The 20,674-nt window shown below is 41.2% G+C and overlaps 1 protein-coding gene and 1 pseudogene across 3 annotated transcripts in view; both read right to left on the reverse strand.

Annotated features, from left to right (window-relative positions):
• The window catches only part of AOPEP (aminopeptidase O (putative)), a 333,646-nt gene that overhangs the window by 108,953 nt on the left and 204,019 nt on the right, over nucleotides 1-20,674 (reverse strand). Inside the window, exons 8-10 of one of the 3 annotated variants that reach the window (XM_059411724.1) lie at nucleotides 13,895-13,997; nucleotides 13,158-13,265; nucleotides 923-966 (exon numbers count right to left, since the gene is read on the reverse strand). In XM_059411724.1, coding sequence (XP_059267707.1) covers nucleotides 923-966; nucleotides 13,158-13,265; nucleotides 13,895-13,997 — 255 coding nt within the window. Of the gene's footprint in view, nucleotides 1-922; nucleotides 967-13,157; nucleotides 13,266-13,894; nucleotides 13,998-20,674 lie in introns of those variants that run through there. The other 2 variants (XM_059411725.1, XM_059411728.1) reach the window with 2 other exon arrangements.
• On the reverse strand, nucleotides 10,466-12,539 carry LOC132024923 (ATP synthase F(0) complex subunit C2, mitochondrial-like; annotated as a pseudogene).

Below are 20,674 nucleotides of genomic sequence, written 5' to 3' on the forward strand. Positions count from 1 at the left end.
TGCTACTGAGAATTATATTTCAGGGTATTCACTTTTGGTGTCTAAATGAAGATAAGAAATGAGAAGGAGAGGGTTGGAACGAATCTGGTGTAAACTTTGATGTAGGTCCTAAACCTCCTCCTCCTGTACGTGGTCAGCCCCTCAGAACCTCAGTGCTCTTACCAGTAAAATAGGGACAGACATGGCATGAGCTAAATAGTGTTGGTTGAAGGATTAACTGGGGGCTTGCATACAGAAAGTGCTGGCTTCTAATACCCACTATGAAGATGGTGGTAGTTGGGGGGGCGAGCACCGTAATAAGGATTAAGTGATTTACTGTATATAGACCCTGTATACAGGGCTTGAGGCCCAGAAGATGACTATTGTCATATCGGCCATTGATTGAACACCTACTTTACACAGATGTTATCTCCTGCACTCCTCCTAAGGGTGAAACACTGAAATTCGGAGGGATGAAGTAACTTGCTCCAAATCTCAGAGCTGGGAAGGAGCCCTGCTGGGATAAGAACCTAGGAGAGTCTGACTTCAAATCCCAGGCTTATTACTACATGACACTTTGACCTTCAATGAAACAGTACTTCCTTATATGAAGCCATGTTAATTAACTAAAGAACCCTCACTTAGAATTTTCCTCTCCTCCAATCTTTTTTTACAGCATCTGAGGCCACAAAGTGTCCTTGGCTTGTCTCTCACGTTACTTTCAGGACTTTTGACTCTGGGTCCTCCCAAGGCTGCATGCCCCCTGGATCCCAATATCAACAGGGGCCTAGATTTAGGTCTGGTTCATTGTCCTGGGCCAGGTCCCTATTTCTGTCAAGAGATGAAGACTGAACTTTCTAGATTGTAACAAGCCAAACAATGGCAGGGTCCTTTTTAACATGAAAAGTAAAACCGAGCTCTTAATTCCTAAATTGGTCCTCACCTTTTTTCTTCTGGGATATTCTCCAACAGCAGTTGAAGGAAATCCTGGAATAAGAAAAAAGCAAACCATTAAAGATGTCCATCAATAAATAACTCTGTCCGGAATCCTGCCAGAGTCCGAGTGCTCCCAGCTGCTGACAGCTCACCTGCTAGGGAAGCTAGGCCTGTATTGACTTATTAGACTATGTACCCTATTTATTAATTTACCAGGGCTTCAATCCAATCAGTTAAAGAGAATTGTTTTGTAAAAACCACAAACAAATTGAAAAATCTACCATTTGTTGTTTTGACCTAAACCAACAGTTTATTTCATGTTTAACTATTTTCAAAAGGCTGCCCATAGCATAAAGCACTATCCCCTTTCTATTTAATCAGGTTTTCCACCTCCCAAGCTTTCCCTCGAGATCCTGTGACACCTGAACACTCTCAACTCCAAAAGGCTAGGAACTACCTTGCAACATTCTTGCACTGTTCTATGGAAAGATAAAGACAGGGGTGCCTAGCTCCTTCAGTGAGCCTGTGACCCTTGATCTCAGGGTTGTGAGTTTGAGGCCCGCGTTCGGTATATAGATTCTTAAAAAAAAAAAAAAAAATAGGGGCTCCTGGGTGGCTCAGTGGGTTGGGCCTCTGCCTTTAGCTTGGGTCGTGATCTCAGGGTCCTGAGATTCAGCCCAGCATTAGGCTCTCTGCTAAGCAGGGAGCCTGCTTCCCTCTCCCCTTATGCCTGCTTCTCTACTTGTGATCTCTCTCTGTCGAATAAATAAATGAAATCCTTAAAAAAAAAAAAAAAACCCACAAAACCTAAAACAACAACAACTAAAGATGAAGACAAAAATCAAGAAAATTCATATCCCAGAGGAACAAAGATGTTACAATTACAAAATGGTTCATGGACCCCTGCCTCAGTCTGAAGCTGCTTCTAGTGATACTGCCATCTCCTATTGGTCCACATTTAGGATCTTTCAATAATAGATTTTTTTCAACCTAAACGTGTAACTCAGACACAACTATTTTTTTTCCTGTACTATGGAAAATTTCAAACACACTCAAAAGTAGAGAAGCACATAATTAACCATGTACCCATCAACCCACAGCCAATCTGTCCTAACCTCTTACCTGTCTCCTGTATTATTCAGAAGTGAATCCCAAATGTTATATAACACCATCAATGTTTCAATAAATATCTCTAAAAGATAAGGACCATTTAAAAACATAACCACAATACCATAGGCCTAAAATATTCACATATGAATGTTCAAGTTTACATTTATATTTAATTGGCACCTTGAGTATTGTGACCAATCTTTTTACACCATCTAATTCTGGAATCTTGATTTGGTGTCAACCAGATTTGTCAGATAAATTACAGGATGCCCAGTTAAATTGGAGGCATACTTACACTAAAAAATTATTTGTTGTTTATCTGAAATTTGAATTTAAGTGGGGGTTGTCCATTTTCATTTGCCAAGTGACCGAAGGCCAGTGTTAACCCTAAGTTATCTGAAGGGTTTGAGAAGAAGCTTTATGGACAAATACAGAACAGGAGACGGAGAAGAACAACATTTAACTTTCTGCACTTGATACTGGACATTCAATAAGATCTACAATTGAAGTTTTCCTTTTAATAAGCTGAAAATAATCTTTTAAAACAAGTCCTTTATCTCACAAAACAAACTGAGGGTTGCCGGGGGGAGGGGGTTTGGGAGAAGGGGGTGGGATTATGGACATTGGGGAGGGTATGTGATTTGGTGAGTGCTGTGAAGTGTGTAAACCTGGTGATTCACAGACCTGTACCCCTGGGGATAAAAATATATGTTTATAAAAAAAAAAAAATTAAATTAAAAAAAAAAAAAAAAGAAGGGCCTGTGCATTAAGCCCAGACGACCAAACAAGACGCTATCCAGCCAGAATTCCTACAGAAAGAAGCCACACCCTCTGCTCCACCCCCAAGACCCAGGTCTGCAGATCCAGGGTCAGCACCAGCAGGGGGATCTGATGAGATCCAGGGAGGACCCAAGGCAAGATGGAAGCAGCAGCACCACCCCCTATTACAAACAGCCGGAATTAGAGAGTAATGGGAATCTGCAAACAATTTGTATGACAAGTGTTCTCGCCCCATCATGGCACTGGGCGGAGCCACCATCCCTTTCTGTGTGCTTATACGTGGCTAGGCCGGAGTCTTCTGAAGGCGAAGTCTCCCTGCTAGGACTGCTAATGAAAGATTTATTTCTCCTAACCTCTGTTCTCCTTCTAAGTCATTATTTGTCTACTGTTGCTTCACCTACAATAAATGATACAAAGAGTAACAAAACTAATATTAAAAACATGGATCATGCAGTCAAAACGGAAAGGGACAACTCCAGACAGAATAAGGTCTCACATCTAGAGTCCTTCCTAGAACCTGCAGTGGGTATATGGAGAAAAAAGGGAAATGAGTCATATCTAGAATGTGAAGAATTATTTTTCTTTGATGTTCTTAAAGTCATTATTTTTATAATTTTGACACTTATTTTGCAAAAAGACTAAATTAGAAATTAATTTATCGCAATCTGATATGTTGATTACTTTGCAAATATTTTACTGGCTTACTGACAATATTCCTGCTTCTTAGAAATCTGAATGCTGGGGCGCCTGAGTGGCTCAGTCGGTTAAGCGTCTGCCCTCTGTTCAGGTCATGATCCCAGGGTCCTGGGATTGAGCCCCGCATTGGGCTCCCTGCTTCTCCGACTCTCTCTGTCTGCAGCTCCCTCAGTTTGTATGCTTTCTCTCTCTCTCTCTCTCTGTCAAATAAATTAAAATTTTTAAAAAATATCTGAGTGCTGCACTGATAATTTCTTACTAAATTTGCTTCATTATCTCTTTATAGTCCATTATCAACTTATCCCATATTTGTCCAGCAACTTATGCTCAATTATGTGTGTGTGTTGGGGGAGGAATGATATCAACTCAATGACAAGGGGGAAAATTGAATTGTAGGAGAAACAGGAAATTCAGAGTTAACCTTAATTCTGCCCAGTTCCATTTTCCAATTACAAATGGATCTTTCTTTATAGGACTGCAGAGCACAATGTTCCAGAATTTTGTGTCAATATAGGAAAAGTACAGGAGGTCCCCAACAAACCTTGCTTCGTTTTTAAGAAAGCTTGTCCTGCCTCCTAGTAGGTGGCCATCTGCCTCTCCTGACTTAGGGCTGAGACCTGGAGGCTACCCAGCAGCTTGATGGAGGCTCTCAACCAATGCTGGGAACAATGAGTCTAGAGGATCACAATGGATCACAAAACCCCAACACCTCAAGCATCTCTAAGTCATGGTGCCTGTATTCTCAGAGGCTATGTGAATGCCCATCCACAGTGCTAGATGTTCTATCCAGGCTCCATCCAATCCAAAGAGATTCTTGGCCCCATTGCTGTACCAGCTCTCAGTGGATTGAACCCTACTGGCCTTTCTTACTCCTTTCATAGACCTAATTATTTACTATGAGATGCTAGTTTTCCTGGCTCTTTTTGTAAACTGGCATACACCCCTGGAGTGGACTCATGATAGAAGGTTTTCGCCACCCTTCACAATAGGAGGACATTAAAAGAAAAATGCGTCCTATGATTATTACTTCCCTCATCACCTCTTTTCAATTCTTTCATCCACCTTCCTCTTCCCTTCAGCATATTGGCAATTTTGTAAAGGCAATTTATAAATCTTAAATGGACAAGGAGGGCTTTCCTTCAAGGCTGAGTCTAGGATCATAGACAAAGTTAGCTAGCAATAAATGCCAGAGCCCCAGTTTGTCACCTCCACAGTATGTCTGAAAAGAGATTAAAACCAAAGGCAAAAAAAAAAAAAAAAAAAAAAAAAAAAAGAAATAAAGAAAAGAAAAAGAAACAAACAAACAAAAAAAACCCAAAACCAAAAAAGGCCTCCTGCTGTTTTGACAATGGGCTAGGGTAAAATTTTATTTGGATCCTTAGAAATTATTACAAGCCCTCACCCGAATCAAAAAATACATTCCTTGAGAAAATTTTTTCCATTTCCTACTCTCTTAATAATCTATACACTAATCAGGTCAGTCCCAGAGCTTATTTTGATTAATACCTAACAACACTAAATTAAGCATAATTTTTTTAAAAAAATGACTGTTTTTGGCACATGGCTAATTTGGTAACTGTTTTTTAGTCCTGGTAAAAATATTCAATAAAAAGGAGGTACACATAGATTTATGGGATAAACTGGCAATGGATTAATAATTGCACAGGTTTAGTTATTACCATGGTCATGGGGAGGAGGAGGTAGAAGAGGCAAAACAAAAAACTAAATAATTTAAGCAAGGACAGTTTTGGCAGGATAAGAACCGAGACATGAACTGTCCGGCAAGAAGCCATTGTTAACCTGCAGTGGGGACGAGGACAGTGATAAGCCAGAATGTTGGGGGTATTCACATGGGAAAAGATTAAGAAGCAAACTGGAAAAAGAAGAAACTGAAGGACTTCTGAGCAAAGAAACTGGATCATAGCCTTCCTCATCACTAACAAGAAATATAAACAAAAACCCAATCCACTAAAAAAAGGGAGGGGGGAAGAAATGTCACCAGACACATCCAAAAAAGGAAAGAAGGACAGCCTCATGGCATAAACTTCAAAAGGAGACAACTAAGGAAAGAAACACAAGATTCCAACAGCCTCCAGCCCTCCCTCTGCACCACCCCCAACCCAACCTCATGCTTAGCAGTAGTGGGACTGGTAAATTGCCCAAACCCTGCAAATTCTCATGAATACCCACACATTTGGAAAGAAACAGGAGTATCTTTCCTCCTTTTTTTTTGACTGTGAAGGGACTAGAAATGTTTACTGGAGAGAGATGAGCAAAAGCTGGGAAATAAACAAGGAAGAAAGATACTCTTTAATGAGCTGTAGAGCTTCTAAAGCTCCATGCTAAACAGGAAAAACAATATTAATTGAGAGAGTATGTGCAGTGGGGAAAAAGCTGCACCCAAATTAGGTGAGGAGAATGGCTAGAATATTTAACAGAAGTCAAGAATCAGGGGAGCTGAATCCTTGCAACAAGAGCTGTATGCAGCTCCAGTGGAGCTCTTCCCCTCCACCCCCTTCATGCACAACATCCAAACTTCGAACTGTAGCTCAGAGGGAAAGAAAACATGTCTATAATGAGTTGGGATAGAAATCAAGACTCAAGGGCACCTGGGTGGCTCAGCGGATTAAGCCTCTGCCTTCAGCTCAGGTCATGATCTCAGGGTCCTGAGATCAAGCCCCACATTGGGCCCTCTGCTCCACAGGAAGCCTGTTTCTGCCTGCCTCTCTGCTAACTTGTGATCTCTGTCTGTCAAATAAATAAAAATAAAATCTTAAAAAAAAAATCAAGACTCAAGTTCCAACACATATGAGAGTAAATAGAAGGTCAGGCTACTCATGCTGAGAGTGAGCAAGAAGGAAGTATGGCAACTATGCAAATTAATGTGACAAAAACCCACATAAAGAGAGAGAGACAGAACTCAGAAGCATAGGACAAAAGACAAAGACTCCAGTCTTGAAGAAAACATAACCCAAGGAACAGAAGAAAATTTTCTATGATTGTTTTACACTATAAAATAAATTAACAAAAGATGATAATAAGAACATAAAGTCAATAAAATGAAAGCTCAGAGACTAGATGACAAAACAAAATGAGATGAAGAGAGAGATTTCAAAGCCAAGAAAATAAATTAAGGACCAAAATAATACCAGTGCAGGACAATTAATAACACAAAAAAGTAAGAAAAATATAGACATTAAAGAAAAAAATTAATAATAATGTTATAATAACATTAAGAATAAAAATAATGTCACTTGAGATAAACACATACCACGAAGAAGAAAAAGATGAAAGCAATTAGAAAATGAAAGATATGGGGGACAAAGATGATATAACATAAGGATAACTGGCAATCTTGAAATCCAGAGCCCTGCGAGGGAGAAAAACCTGAATGTGTTCAAACATACAGTTAAGACAATTTCGCTGAAAGAAAGAAGAACAGAAGTTAAGACTGGAAGGGCAAACTCCTTTGCAGGAAAAAAAAACAAAAACAAAATGATGCGGGCTCATAATACCAAGCTATTTCCTAAGCTATTTTCAACTATTAAATGTCAAAGAAAGAATTCTTCTGTCATCTGAGTAGCATAAAGAGGAAAAATTAGGCTGACTTCAAAAGTTTCTACAGAGCGGCACCAAGGTGGCTGAGTCGCTTAAGCATCTGACTTGATTTTGGCTCTAGTCATGATCTCCAGATTTAGAGATAGAGCTCCAAGTCGGGCTGCACTCTTGGCTTGGGAGTCTGCTTGCCCCTCTCTCTCTAATCCTCCCTCCCCCACCCTCTTCCTCTCCCCAGCTCTTAAATAAATAAATAAAATGTTGGTTTGTTTTTTTTTTTAAAGTTTCTACATCATTATTAATCAGAAGGCAGTTAAACAATAGCCACAAAGTTCCGAGGAAATGAAAATGTGACCAGAGAATATTATACCTAGCCAGTCTGTGATTCAAATATAAAGGCAACCGATAAACATTCTCAAGCACATAAGAGTTCAAAAATCACAAAAGCAGTGAGTCTGCAACTTGAACATCAGTTTGATAACAAAACTCGGCCAACATAAAGTGGAATCAAAATAAAGCATTCATGAATACAGAAGCATGGCAAAATGACTGGTGGTGAATCAAAGTCCTTTAAATCCGGAGCTAAGTCTATACAAGTATGAAAAGTATGATTACAGCACATATAACAAATGATATAAACCTTAACTATATAAAAATATTTAATTATGAAAAATTTTGAATTGGGGGAAAAGTAGTAGAAGTACATAACTGCTAATTTCCCAAACTTTTGCAGAAGTGAATAAAACTAAAAATTTATTCCATTCTAAAAATGAAATAAATAGCTAAAGAGGAAAAAAAAAGTTATTTTTGTAATCATCTTTCTTGACTATGCACATATAATATAATACTACCTTTATAAAATTACTTCTACATATACCTTTGTATCATTACATGCATGTACACATTAACATACAGATGCATGTATACCTACCATGAAATATACAGAAAGAGAGAGAATAGTGTAATTTCTGGAATGAAGTTCACCTAATATTAATTATGGGTATTTACAGGTGGTGGGATTTTAAGTAGCATTTCACATTTTTCTTTGTACTTTTATGTATTGCTTGAACTTTTATAATGAGTGTGTGTCAGTTGAAAAGCAATAATTTCCAAACTTACTGTGGTACCTGCAAAAATACAGATTGATGGAACAGAATTAAGAGTCCAGAAATAAACTCTTACATTTATGGTCAATTGATTTTCAACAAGAATTCCAAGACACTTCAATGGAAGGAAAGAATAATCTTTCAACAAATGGTCATGAGACAACTGAATATTCATTCACATGAATGAATGGAGTTAGATCCCTACCTCACCCCGTATACAAAAATGAACTCAAATGGATAAGAGACCTAAATATAAGAGCTAAAGCTATAAAACACTTAGAAGAAAACTTTCAATTAGGCAATGTTTTCTTACATAAGATAGCTAACATATAAGCAACCAAGGATAAAAAAAGATAAATTGAACTTTATCAAAATTAAAAACTTTTGTGTCACAAAGGGCATTATCAAGTAAAAAGACAACCCATAAAATGAGAAAAAATATTTGCAAATCATATATTTGATAGGGGACCTTAATCTGCAACATATAAAGTACTCTTACAACTCAAAAATAAAAGACAACCCAAATAAAAAATTGGTAAAGGAGCTAAGCAGACATTTCTCCAAAGAAGATATATAAAAAGCCAATGAACACATGAAGAGATGTTCAACACTCAGGCACCTTGGCTGGCTTGGTAGGTCGGTGGAATCTGAGTCTCTCTCTCTCTCTTTTTTTTTTTTTTTAAAGATTTTATTTATTTGACAGAGAGAGATCACAAGTAGGCAGAGAGGGAGAGAGAGAGAGAGAGGGAGGAGGAAGCAGGCTCCCTACCCAGCAGAGAGCCCAATGCGGTACTCGATCCCAGGACCCTGAGATCATGACCTGAGCTGAAGGCAGAGGCTTAACCCACTGAGCCATCCAGGCAGCCCCAAACCTGAGTTTCTTTGATCTCAGGGTCATGAGTTCAAGTATTGGGTGTGGAGCCTACTTTAAAAAAAAAAAAAAATGCTCCACATCATTAGCTATCAGAGAAATGCAAATTAAAACCACAGTGAGATACCACTTCACACCCACAAGGATGGCTACTATTAAAAAAACAACTGTTGGTAAGGATGTGAAAAAATAGTAACTCTTGTGCACTGCTGGTGAGAATGTGAAATGGTGCAGTCACTGTGGAAAACAGTATGGCAGTTCCTCAAATACAATTAAAAGACTAGAAGGCAGCCACTCTGGAAAACAGCATGGAGGTTCCTCAAAAAGTTGAAAATAGAACTGCCCTATGACCCAGCAATTGCACTACTGGGTATTTACCCTAAAGATACTAACGTAGGGATCCCAAGGGGCACGTGCACCTGAATGTTTATAGCAGCAATGTCCACAATAGCCAAACTATGGAAAGAACCTAGATGTCCATCAACAGATGAATGGATAAAGAAGATGTGGTATATATACACAATGGAATACTATGCAGCCATCAAAAGAAATGAAATCTTGCCATTTGTGACAACTAGAGCATATCATGCTTAGCGAAATAAGTCAAGCAGAGAAAGACAACTATCATATGATCTCCCTGATATGAGGAAGTGGTGATGCAACATGGGGGCTTAAGTGGGTAGAAGAAGAATCAATGAAACAAGATGGAATTGGGAGGGAGACAAACCATAAGTGACTCTTAATCTCACAAAACAAACTGAGGGCTGCTGGGGGGAGGGGGGTTGGGAGAAGGGGGTGGGATTATGGACATTGGGGAGGGTATGGGCTTTGGTGAGTGCTATGAAGTGTGTAAACCTGGTGATTCACAGGGGTACAGGTCTGTGAATGAATAATAATAATATATGTTTATAAAAATATATGTTTATAAAAAATAAAAAAATTTAAAAAAAAAAGAAAAAGAATCACTGTTTTATACTACTCAAAAAAAAAAAAACAAAAACAACAACAACAACCTTCCATTGTGTACAGCTCCTTCCAGCTCCCCTCTGCTTTCTAGATGGGATTCTGCCTGATTCAGGAATCTTAATAAAACCGGTAAGATCTTCAAATTGAAAAAAAAAAAAAAAAAAAGACTAGAAGGCAGAAACTCAAACAGGTATTTGTACATGAATGTTCAGAGCAGCATTACTGACAACAGCCAGGAGGTGTAAATTACCTAAGCATTCATCAATGGATGAATGGATAAACAAAAAAAAAAATGTGGCAATGTCCATAAAGACAATGAAATATTCAGTTTTTCTTTTCTTTTCTTATTAATACAGTATTTATTTGTTTTTTATCTGTCCAACCCTGAGCCAACCACTTTCCCCAGGCTGTCTGGAGAGGTATAGGAAAAAGAACATACAGGGCAGATGAGACACAGTAGAAAGACCTATGGGAGGTGGACACGGCTCCTTAACATGGCGAAGAGGATGAGAAAGGCCACCATCAGGCCAAAGAGCCCCATGGTGTCCAAGAGGGCAAAGCCAAGAATGGTGTAGAAGATCTGTTATTTCAGAGAGAGATTCCTGGCATAACCAATGATGCCAGGAATCTCAAACACAGTCCCATTTCCAGCCCCAGAGCTAGCCACCCCTACCATGGCAGCCCCAGCCCCAATAAACTTGGCCACAGCAGATGTCCCTTGAAATGCAGAAGTTGCAGCTAGAAATAAGTAAGGTCAGGGAATGTGGGGCTGCCAGGCTGCTGAGGCTCTCATCTCTCAGTGTCCTGGGTGGTTTTAGCACCACTGCAGACAGTTATCAGCTCAACAGCTGAGAGGTGCTCCTGACCAAGAAGAGGTGGAGAAAAGCACTGCACAGGTTGACATTTTCAGGGAATGAGGGGCAGTAGCAGGAGAGCTGTTCCCAGTGCAGAGAGGACCGGAATATTCAATCTTAAAAAGGAAGGCAATTCTGACATGTGCTGCACCATGGATGAACCTTGCCAGTAGTCACAAAAGGTCACAAAAGGACAAATATTGTTCAATTCCACTTATATGAGGTATCTGGAGCAGTCAAACTCCTAGAGACAGAAAGTAGAGCGATGGTTGCCAGGGGCTGGGGGAGAAGGAAACAAGGTGGAGTTATCATTTAATGGATCCGAGTTTCAGTCTGGGAAGATTAAAACATTCTAGAGATGCTTTGTGCTGACTGTTGCACAACAATGTGAATGTAGTTAATGTGCTGACCTTTACATTTTACAGTGGTTAAAATGGTAAGTTTTGTTACATATGTTTTACCAAAGTTTAAAAAGTAAAATTCAAAATAAAGGAATGAAGTGTTGCTCTGTGCTACCACATGAACCCAGAGCACACTGTGCTACATAAGAGAATCCATCACGGAAGGTCACGTATTCTATGATTCTGTTTATGTGGAATGTCCAGAAGAGGCGAACCCAGAGAGACAGATGGTAGGTTTGCAGTTGTCTGGAGCTGGGGTGGGGGTGGAGGGTAGAAGTGGGGCAGTGACACCTAATGGGTATGAGGCTTCTTGTGGGACTGATGAAAATATTCTGAAAATGGCAGAGTGGTGAGGGTTGCACAACCTCATGCATATACTGAAACCACTGGCTTGTACACTTTAAAAGGGTGAAATTTATGGCATATGGATTCTATCTCCATAAAGCTGTCATGAAAAACCAATAAATCTGCTGTTCAGAAAAGATAAACAAAAGAAAACCTGAGCGACCTGGTAGACAGGGCACTAAGTGTTCCAACGGGAAGTTGACATCAGCGCCTCAGAAGTCAAGGGACGGGCAACGTGCTCATTTAACATTGCAGTAGCTCAGTGTGCAGCGGTTTTAGCCAGTGGGAGTTTGGGCTAATTGGTCCCTAAGCATGTAAAACTTCTGAGCCTATTTTCAAAATGTCTTTCCAAATATATGTTTAGGAATGTTCCCCCTTTACCCCCAACCAAAAGAAAAAAAGAATGTAGGGGCAAGGAACCGTCTTGTTATACTCATGCTACTCCCACTGTATGTATTCAGACTGTACACACCCATACATCACATCTAACACTGTGGACAACACGACTTCAAAACTGTATGAGCACCACTGTCAAATGTCAAGAACACCCAGTGGACCAATCTGTGTTGAGGCTGCATCCTCTATTCTCTGCACTGTTTTCAGAGCCTCTCTCTCTTTGAGAACTTTCTCACTATGTGCAGCTTGGCCCGACATCAGTATAAGCTGACTGTCTCTCTCTGATAGTTTGGGGGCCAGGCTGTCTGAATATTTCAGTGTATCTTGTTATTAATCAATTCGTTCACCAAATATGTATGCCGCACATACGGTATGTCAATTGTATATTGGGGGTGAGATAAAGAGCATGGTCTGACCTTGTTGAGCTCATGCATAGAATGGAGGAGATAGAAAAAGAACAAATGGATCCACCAATGACAATATAATTACGAATCATGGCAATGACAATGAAGGCAATGAAAAGGGCAAAGGGCAAAAATAACATGGCGGGTACATTATCTGTTCAGCAGGGGTGACTCTGAGATTGTGGTATTCAAGCTAAGACAAAAGGATAAGAAGAAGACAACCTTGCAAAGATCATTCCAGGTAGAGGGAAGAGCAGGATTGCATTATTTTTGTTTTTAAGGTCACATAAGGTGAGACTATCCACATCCCTGTGCACAGAACAGCTTTGGGTTACAGTCTGTCCCAAAGCTATAGGGAGAGATCCCCCTTCCCGAAACAACACTTCCCTGTATTCACCTCATTAACTCCCTACTTTTCTTAGTGCATTAAATCATAAATCTCCCTACTTTTTTTTTTTTTAAGATTTTATTTATTTGTCAGAGAGAGAAAGGGAGAGAGAGCGAGCACAGGCAGACAGAGAGGCAGGCAGAGGCAGAGGGAGAAGCAGGCTCCCTGCCGAGCAAGGAGCCCGACGTGGGACTCAATCCCAGGATGCCAGGATCATGACCCGAGCTGGAGGCAGCTGCCCAACCAACTGAGCCAACCAGGCATCACTTCTCTCTACTTTTTGATACTTTTGATACTTTTTGATACTAGTCCCCACATGCCACATACCCCTCAATTATGTATCATGGACTCATGATGACTCACAAATTACCTGGGAAAGGATCAACTGCCCATGAAATGTGTGCACAAATTTTCTTAAAAATGCAAAATAGGTCTCATCTCCAAGTCTTTGGGCAAGGAACCGGAGAAGGAAATAGCCCTAGAAGAAAGGAAGGAAAAAAAGGATGTCTATCATGTATTCATGAGAAAGTTGCTTACTATGCAGCCAACTCTAACCTCCCACCAGTGCTTTTTGCACATAGAGAATGTTCTGCCTGACCTGTAGAGGGTTGTCCTTCAGATTCTTCCCAGTAAGGCTGGACCTGGAAATTAGGGAACGACTATTTTGCTTTCAACCCTTCTGTTAATGGTATCACCATCTCAGTTTTCCTCAGTTTACATGAAGCCTGATGTCCATTGTGGACCAAAAGTGAAGAGGGGCCCAGCTCCTGTCTCCCTCAGCTAGCAGGAAAAGCCTTTGCAACGTAAAATATTTCCTTATTCCTCCTGCCGTCCACTTGGAACCTAACAGCAATTTCAAGATTCTGCTCTTCAAAACTGACATGAAACAGAGAGAAGGGAAGTACAGGGCCGGGAAACTGTATTCATGTAGCATTTTGGGAGTATGGAGTGTTTTAAATATTGGACTCTCAGATACCTGCTCGGTCAAATGACATTACAATGTGGAAAGTCTCTTTGTTGTGCCCCAGCCCTATTTATATGTTTATACGTATAACCTGAACAGTGTTCTCCCATAACAACTGGCTTCTGCCCCTTTGATGCACTTACCTTTAAGTAATGAACCTGCATGAAGACCTTCTCGGGATTGAGCCCATGTTTGATGACAGAAGATCCTGAGTCACTCACATGCCCAGTTTTCTCTTTATTGGGTCTAAAATGATGCGGTAAAATTTCATTTCAGTATGCACATTTTTCAATAATTAGATCCTAATATCATCTTATTTCTTATTTTCAAAGTTGCTCAACAGTGTCTGAGGTCTATTCAATTGTACCAGGTATAATTTAAAACGGTTTATATTATAAATTCATATATTAAACAAGGAGGGATTTATATTTGGGTTGGCAACCTGAGGTTGGCTATTGGCAATATTTTACATCATCTTATCCAACATGAAAGCCTGCCAGACCCTCAAGGAATCTGAGTTCCAATATGAATTATTTAAGAACCTAAGGGCTTTTCTTTTAGTGGGACTGATGGACTGGGAAATGCAATGGAAAATGCAGCTTTACTCAGAAGGGCAAGGAACTAATATCTTTTAAAAAAAAAATTTCTGAAAGCCCCAATGTTATCCACTTCTCTCAATTTGCATTTAAGCAGTTAAGGTTTAAGAAATATTTGTACTCTGAAGTCATTTTAGAATATCAAAAGCAAAAAGAAAAGTCGTAACGGCCCATGTTTTTAGAACAGGTAGAGGCATTGACAGCATACACTTTAACCTGTTCTTCTCACAAATGAGGGGAATTGAGGCGCACAGAAATAAATCTGCAACCCAAGTCTCACAGCTTGTTTTGAGTCATGGTCAGCATTATAACCAATGTCTACTTTTACCTGTCAGGGTGCTTTCCATTTTGCTCTATAGCTGTAAGTATTCTTTTTTAAGATTTATCTTTTTATTTGAGAGAGAGAGAAGAGCTGGGGGGAAGGGGCAGAGGGAGAAGGTGAGAGTCTTAAGCAGACTCCCCGCTGAGCACAGAGTGAGATTTCGGGGCTCAATCTCATGACCCTGAAATCGTGACCTGAGCCAAAACCAAGAGTCGGACGCTTAACCAACTGCACCACCCAGGTGCCCCTATAACTTTTAAGTATTTTTTTAAATTCCTTTAAAAAATATAATTGGGGGGGGTGCCTGGGTGGCTCAGTGGGTTAAAGCCTCTGCCTTTGGCTCAGGTCATGATCCCAGGGTCCTGGGATCGAGCCCCACATCGGGCTCTCTGCTCAGCAGGGAGCCTGCTGCCTCCTCTCTCTGTGCCTGCCTCTCTGCCTACTTGTGATCTCTGTCTGTCAAATAAATAAATAAATAAAATCTTTAAAAAAAAAAATATATATATAATTGGGTAATAATGAAGCTTGTACAACTAGTGAAAATCTAAATGAGCGACAAGGTGTTTACAGTTTCCGCTATTCTAAAACCAGTCATTAACTGGACAGACAGACTGAAGAGTATGATTTGGGGTGAGGAGAGGCAAGAGCTGACCAGCGGGGTGGCACGTCAGAAAGGGCGGGAGCTTATTTTTCAAAAGTAGTGTGGTGTCAGAAAGTACGTGGCCTTCAGAATCCAAGAGAACTGGTGCTGAATCTCAACCCCACTGGCAGATTACTTAAATTCTCTTATCCTCAATTTACTCATGTGCAAACGGGGAATAATCCCACCCAACTCCCCAGTTCCTGTGGGGAATAACTGAGATACTATACAAAGCCCCTAGCAAGGACCAGAGATACAAAAATTATTCAATAAACTTACTAGGATAGTCTAAATTTTTTAGCAATTAATACTGCTAAATTCAAGGTTGTTCATCTGATGTTAGAGGCAATGGGTTTCAGTGGCCCATCCACTTAATTCCATATGGTCACAGATACCAACATGTGGCGATGCTGGACCCAAATGGAAGTGCCTGAAGATGGCCCACCTTGCCAGTCAGGACCTTTGCAGTATGTTCTAGCTGCCAAGCCAGAACCTCTGATTAGGTCTCTGCAGAGTATTCTAGGTTATCTCACCAGAAAGAAGGCACGGGACCAGCAGATTCCTAAAGCAGAGACAACAACCGGCCACCAGAGCTAACTGCATAGTTTCCATTTTTGTGCTTGATCCTTGACTTACATACATGACCATACTTGCAACGATAACTAGTCTCTTTCATCTTCATTTAAGACTCCATTGAAAAGCACCAGCTTTATTCCTGCTCTCCAGTGTGTCCTGGGACTGAGGGTTTTTCTAAAGAAAACCACCCTGGCTTTGACAGGCAAAGCCCACCACCCACAGCCCTGGCAGAAGGACGGCTTCTCAGGGTCAGCCGAAATCCAAACCAGCTTTCCCAGTCCCAAGAGGAACAGACTTGCTGTGAGCCTCTTATGCCTCAAGCTTTGTACTGAAACCATCAGAAGGGGAGGGACACAGAGGACCCACGTCAATCTCTGCTCCAAAGGCTGGCTTCTAGCTCAAGTTCCTAGTGATGCCTGTTGTTGGTGCTTTTTTCTCCTTTGCCTAAATATGTCCTTCCAGAAAGCATCCCTCTCTTACTTTCTTCTTTCACCTTCTCCAAATGAAGAAGTGTTCAAGAAAATTCTTTTAGGCTGACAGCATCCAAGGCAAATATACAAGTCCCCAAGAGATTCCTTTTAAAGTAGGCGTTGTGCTGGAGAGAGCAGTGTGCAGGGAAGCTTTATAAGAAATCTAAGGGAGTGGTTTTTACGAGGGAAAATACTCCATGAATGGGAAAAAAGTGACTTCCATTTCTGTGCTACTCCAGCTCTCATGATGCCTCTTATCCCAGGTCTAGGCAGAGAGACAAAGCACGGACACAAAGCAGGAAACAAATCAATTCCCCCTTCATGCAAAAACAGTTGACTCGCCCAGAAAGACTACATGCCAATGTTTGACTCCACTTAAATAATTATGGTCAATGAAGAGGCAAAAGAGACTGATGGGGACAGAGACCAGAATAACCAGAATAATGGTTATCCTTGGGGGTGAGTACTGTCAGAGCGGGGAAAAAGAGGAAGGTTTCTGAGACACTGGGAATGTTCTATATATTGATCTCAGTGGTGCTTTCGCAAGGATACAGAATAAAAATCTGCTGAGCCATCTAGAAATACCTATGTACTTTATGTATGTAACATTCCGATCAGAAAGTTAAGAAAAAATAGATGCATGCAAAGCAGTACATGCTTTGTGAGAATAAAAGAGAATTAGTCTAGGAAAGGAGCTTTGCTGTTCATGTACCATGAACATAAGACGAGGATTAACTAAGCCCTCTGAGCACCTGAGCACCTGAGCACCAGTGAAGTATGTTTTTTTTTTTTTTTTAAGTATGTATTTTAAATGATGCCAGGAGAGGCAGAAAGAACTGTGGCAAACACACCTGGCTCAGCCCCATTCTCATCTACCTTCTTTCTTGCCTCTTATACAATTAAATCTAAAAAGCAAAATGCTCAATTTCCAAGTGTCTCGGCAGCTATGAATAGTCAAAAGACATGGTCCAGGCCAATGAGACAAAAGCAGACATCTACTGCAGTTGAGGTGGCGTTCTGGGAAAGCTTTTGCTTTCCTTACAATAGACAAAAGTATGATTGGTAGATGGAGGCACAGCAGCCACCTTGCAACCAGGAGACAGTAAGTCACTACACTATGGAGACCAGAATCCATCAAATGAAAGAAAGTAAGCAGTCTTTAATGATCATTCAGCTGCTGGCCAGCCCAAGACTGGCTGCCTTCCAACTTTTTATTGTCTAAGGAACTCTCGTTTGTTTAAGTCAAGATTGCTTTACTAGTCTATTAATTATAGCCAGATTCATTCCTAATGGATGAAGAACTGAACTATTACTATCAGCTCCTACTTCCTGCTATTCCCCTGTGCCAGGCACTCTGCCAAGCTCTTCCTACATATATCCTGTCCTACCCTCCTAAGAACCTGCTGGGGCAGGTACTATGATTATGCCCATTTAAAGCACTGGAAAGTGAGACGTGGAAAAGACCACAAAGCTAATTAGTGGCAGAGTTGAGGCTGGAACCTGAGTTCATGGAACACTGAAGTCCTTGCTGAACACCGAGACCTCCCCAAGACCCAGGCCTCCAGAGTGGCTGTGCCAGATAGAACTGAGAAAAGCTGTTTACCCTCCCCGAAGCTCAGCTCCTTACCTACAGAGAATGTGAGGAGGCTCAGATCATTTGGAAGCACTCTGCAAACACAAAAGTGTTAAGCATCTCTTGAACTTACACACCAGTGTTTATTCCTGTGGCTGGAATACATGGAATGTGAGAGATCAAGTTACCAAGGTCGTTTGTGCTTAAATGCCCCTGGTTTCTGTTGTACCTGGCACCAACTGTAACAACCAAGATTAGCATGACCTTTCCCTTCCTGCCTTCTTACTCTTCCACTGTGCTCAGAAGCAATATGGACATTGAAAGAGCTGTCAGATAGCAGTGGTATTTGATACACAGTGATCTGACTTAGAATCAAACCTCCCGAAGAAAGGACTGATTCTGCAGGAGTGTCACCAAAGGTGGGATTTGGGAAAATGCCTCAGAAAGGTGCTCAGGCGTGTCCACTTGGGTCCAAACACCTTTGGCTCTGCCACAGCCCCAACAGGCCATCTGCCAGCATTCTGTATCTTCTACCCCTTGGCAGCAGAAGCGAGAGCCACGAGATTTCTTCATCTATAAATTCGCTACTCTAGTGCCTGAGCCAGAGACTAAGCATCCCGGACATGAGACAGAAAGGAACGAGACAATATCCTTCCAGTGATTCAACACGCTTGTCTGTCTCTCAATCACGGCTGAAGCACATGGCGTGAAGGGCCGGGAGCAGGCCCTCACTCACCCCACCCACGACGGAGGAAGTTCAGTAGTACCCTTGTGCAGAAACGGGTCTCACGGTACTTAGCTGAGCCCTAAGTGCACAGGTGAGACCTATGGGGAAAGCAATCCGACACCCTGGTTAAGAGTTTGGGGTGAATCTTGACTCTGCCACTTAAGTACCATGTGAAACACCCAACTTCATGAAGCCCAATCCTTCGTCTGTGGAAAGGGGATAGTGATCGTGACCAAAACACCTCATCAGGCTGCCGTGGCATCCAAAAGCGCTTTGCCAGAGCTCCTGTTGGCATTTTGTAAGCCCAGCATGAATATGCTGCTGTTTTGGTCATCACACATTCTGACTGGAGTTCAGAGAATGCCGCTGACCCTGCCTCTAACAGGAGAAACCATTCACAAGACCTCACTCTGCGGCACTACCTATTCTCACGGGAAGCTGGGCAAAGAGTATACAGGACCTCTTATTTTAGTAATTTCTTGTTAGCCTAAAATCATTCCAAAATAAGTATTTTAAAGAAGACGTGGCACATACATGAGCCATTCCGGCTTTCTTTGTGAAACTGAACTTTGAGTTTAAACCCTTCAGGTGTTGGTCTTTTAAGCTGCTCCTTGCTGAATCATCAGAAAACAAACAGAAAGAAAGAACAAATTTCAGGTGTCGCCTAAAGTTCTAGAGAGCAAGGTGTGGTCAGATTCCTGACACACATGCCCACAGTCCACACCACTCTGTGAGAAGATTATACTACATATTTCTGGGTATAAAAAAAAAAAAAAAGAAAGAAAAGGAAGGCGGAATGATTCGAAGTACAGGAATCTTATATCCTCCATTAGTTCTTGCAACAATGTTCCCCTCTATAAAATATGCCTCCTTGCCACCGACCTGACTACCAGAGAGAAGCACAGATAGTCATGCACACCTTTAACGAATGACGTTGTATCATGTCAGGGCTACTGTCTGGCAAGTTTGATTATCTGTGTGCTTTTCACAATGGATTTAACAGTTACCCAGCCTGAAGCTTCTTCCCCGTCAGGGACCATTATCCTGTCGCCAACACAGCAGGTATTGCTCTGGTGTTGAAAAAGGCAATTGCTGAGATGATATAAGACAGAAGGAGGCTTCCCTCCGAGGAGCCAGAGGAAAGTGACAACGGTATATTCTGTCCCCTGACGGTGAAAGGAGCCAGTGGTTGGAGATGTCAGCTGCTGAAGAAGATGACAAGGAAAGATTCTGTAGTTAGCAGAACTGTAGAAAACACAAACAGTCCACATATTTTGATAAGCAGGGTAGGAATGTGAAAGATGAAATTCAGAAAAGCAGGAGGTAATGAGAATCAGTACAAAACCAAAACAGTCCTCAGGTTTTGAGTGGTCATAAATCAGATATTCCTAAGAAACATAATCCCAGAGAAAAAACAAAGAACAGATGAATACAATGATCTGAGTTATATATTACCATATTCAACATAGCAAGGGAGAATCTGGACATGTTTTCAAAGGAGATGAGAAGAAAATGGAGGGCACAGACCCCACTATGACTGTGCAGGATGTTTCCATAAGGTGAATTTTCAGAGAACATGTTCAAAAGATGGAAGCAGGGGCCGGGGTGGGGCAGGTTATCCTGGAGAAAGAAAAAAACAAAAACCAAAAACCCAAAGATGAATACAAGAGCCCAGAAGCTGTAAAATCCTTGCCAAGAAGGTGAAAAGTCAAAATGAGCTGATGCTAATGGAGAATGTCCAGGACAATGAAAGGGGCTTTAAAAACCATGTTCAGAGCATAAAGAAGACCAGCTGTTAAGAGGTGATAGAACCAACATAACTACCTGACTCCGACATTGCTCCAACCTTCCCGCTAGGGAGAATGATGTATATGGCGGAGCGAGCATTGTACTGTGGGAACTGATACCTGGGACAGGGCAAGGGGACTCCCTTCCAGAGTTCCGACCTGCCACAGCTCTGAAAGCTTCCACCGGCAATACAGACCTCTGGGAGTACCGTCATGGAGACAATGGGGAAGG

The sequence above is a fragment of the Mustela nigripes genome, chromosome 9, assembly GCF_022355385.1.
Source record: "Mustela nigripes isolate SB6536 chromosome 9, MUSNIG.SB6536, whole genome shotgun sequence".
Classification (NCBI taxonomy): domain Eukaryota; kingdom Metazoa; phylum Chordata; class Mammalia; order Carnivora; family Mustelidae; genus Mustela; species Mustela nigripes.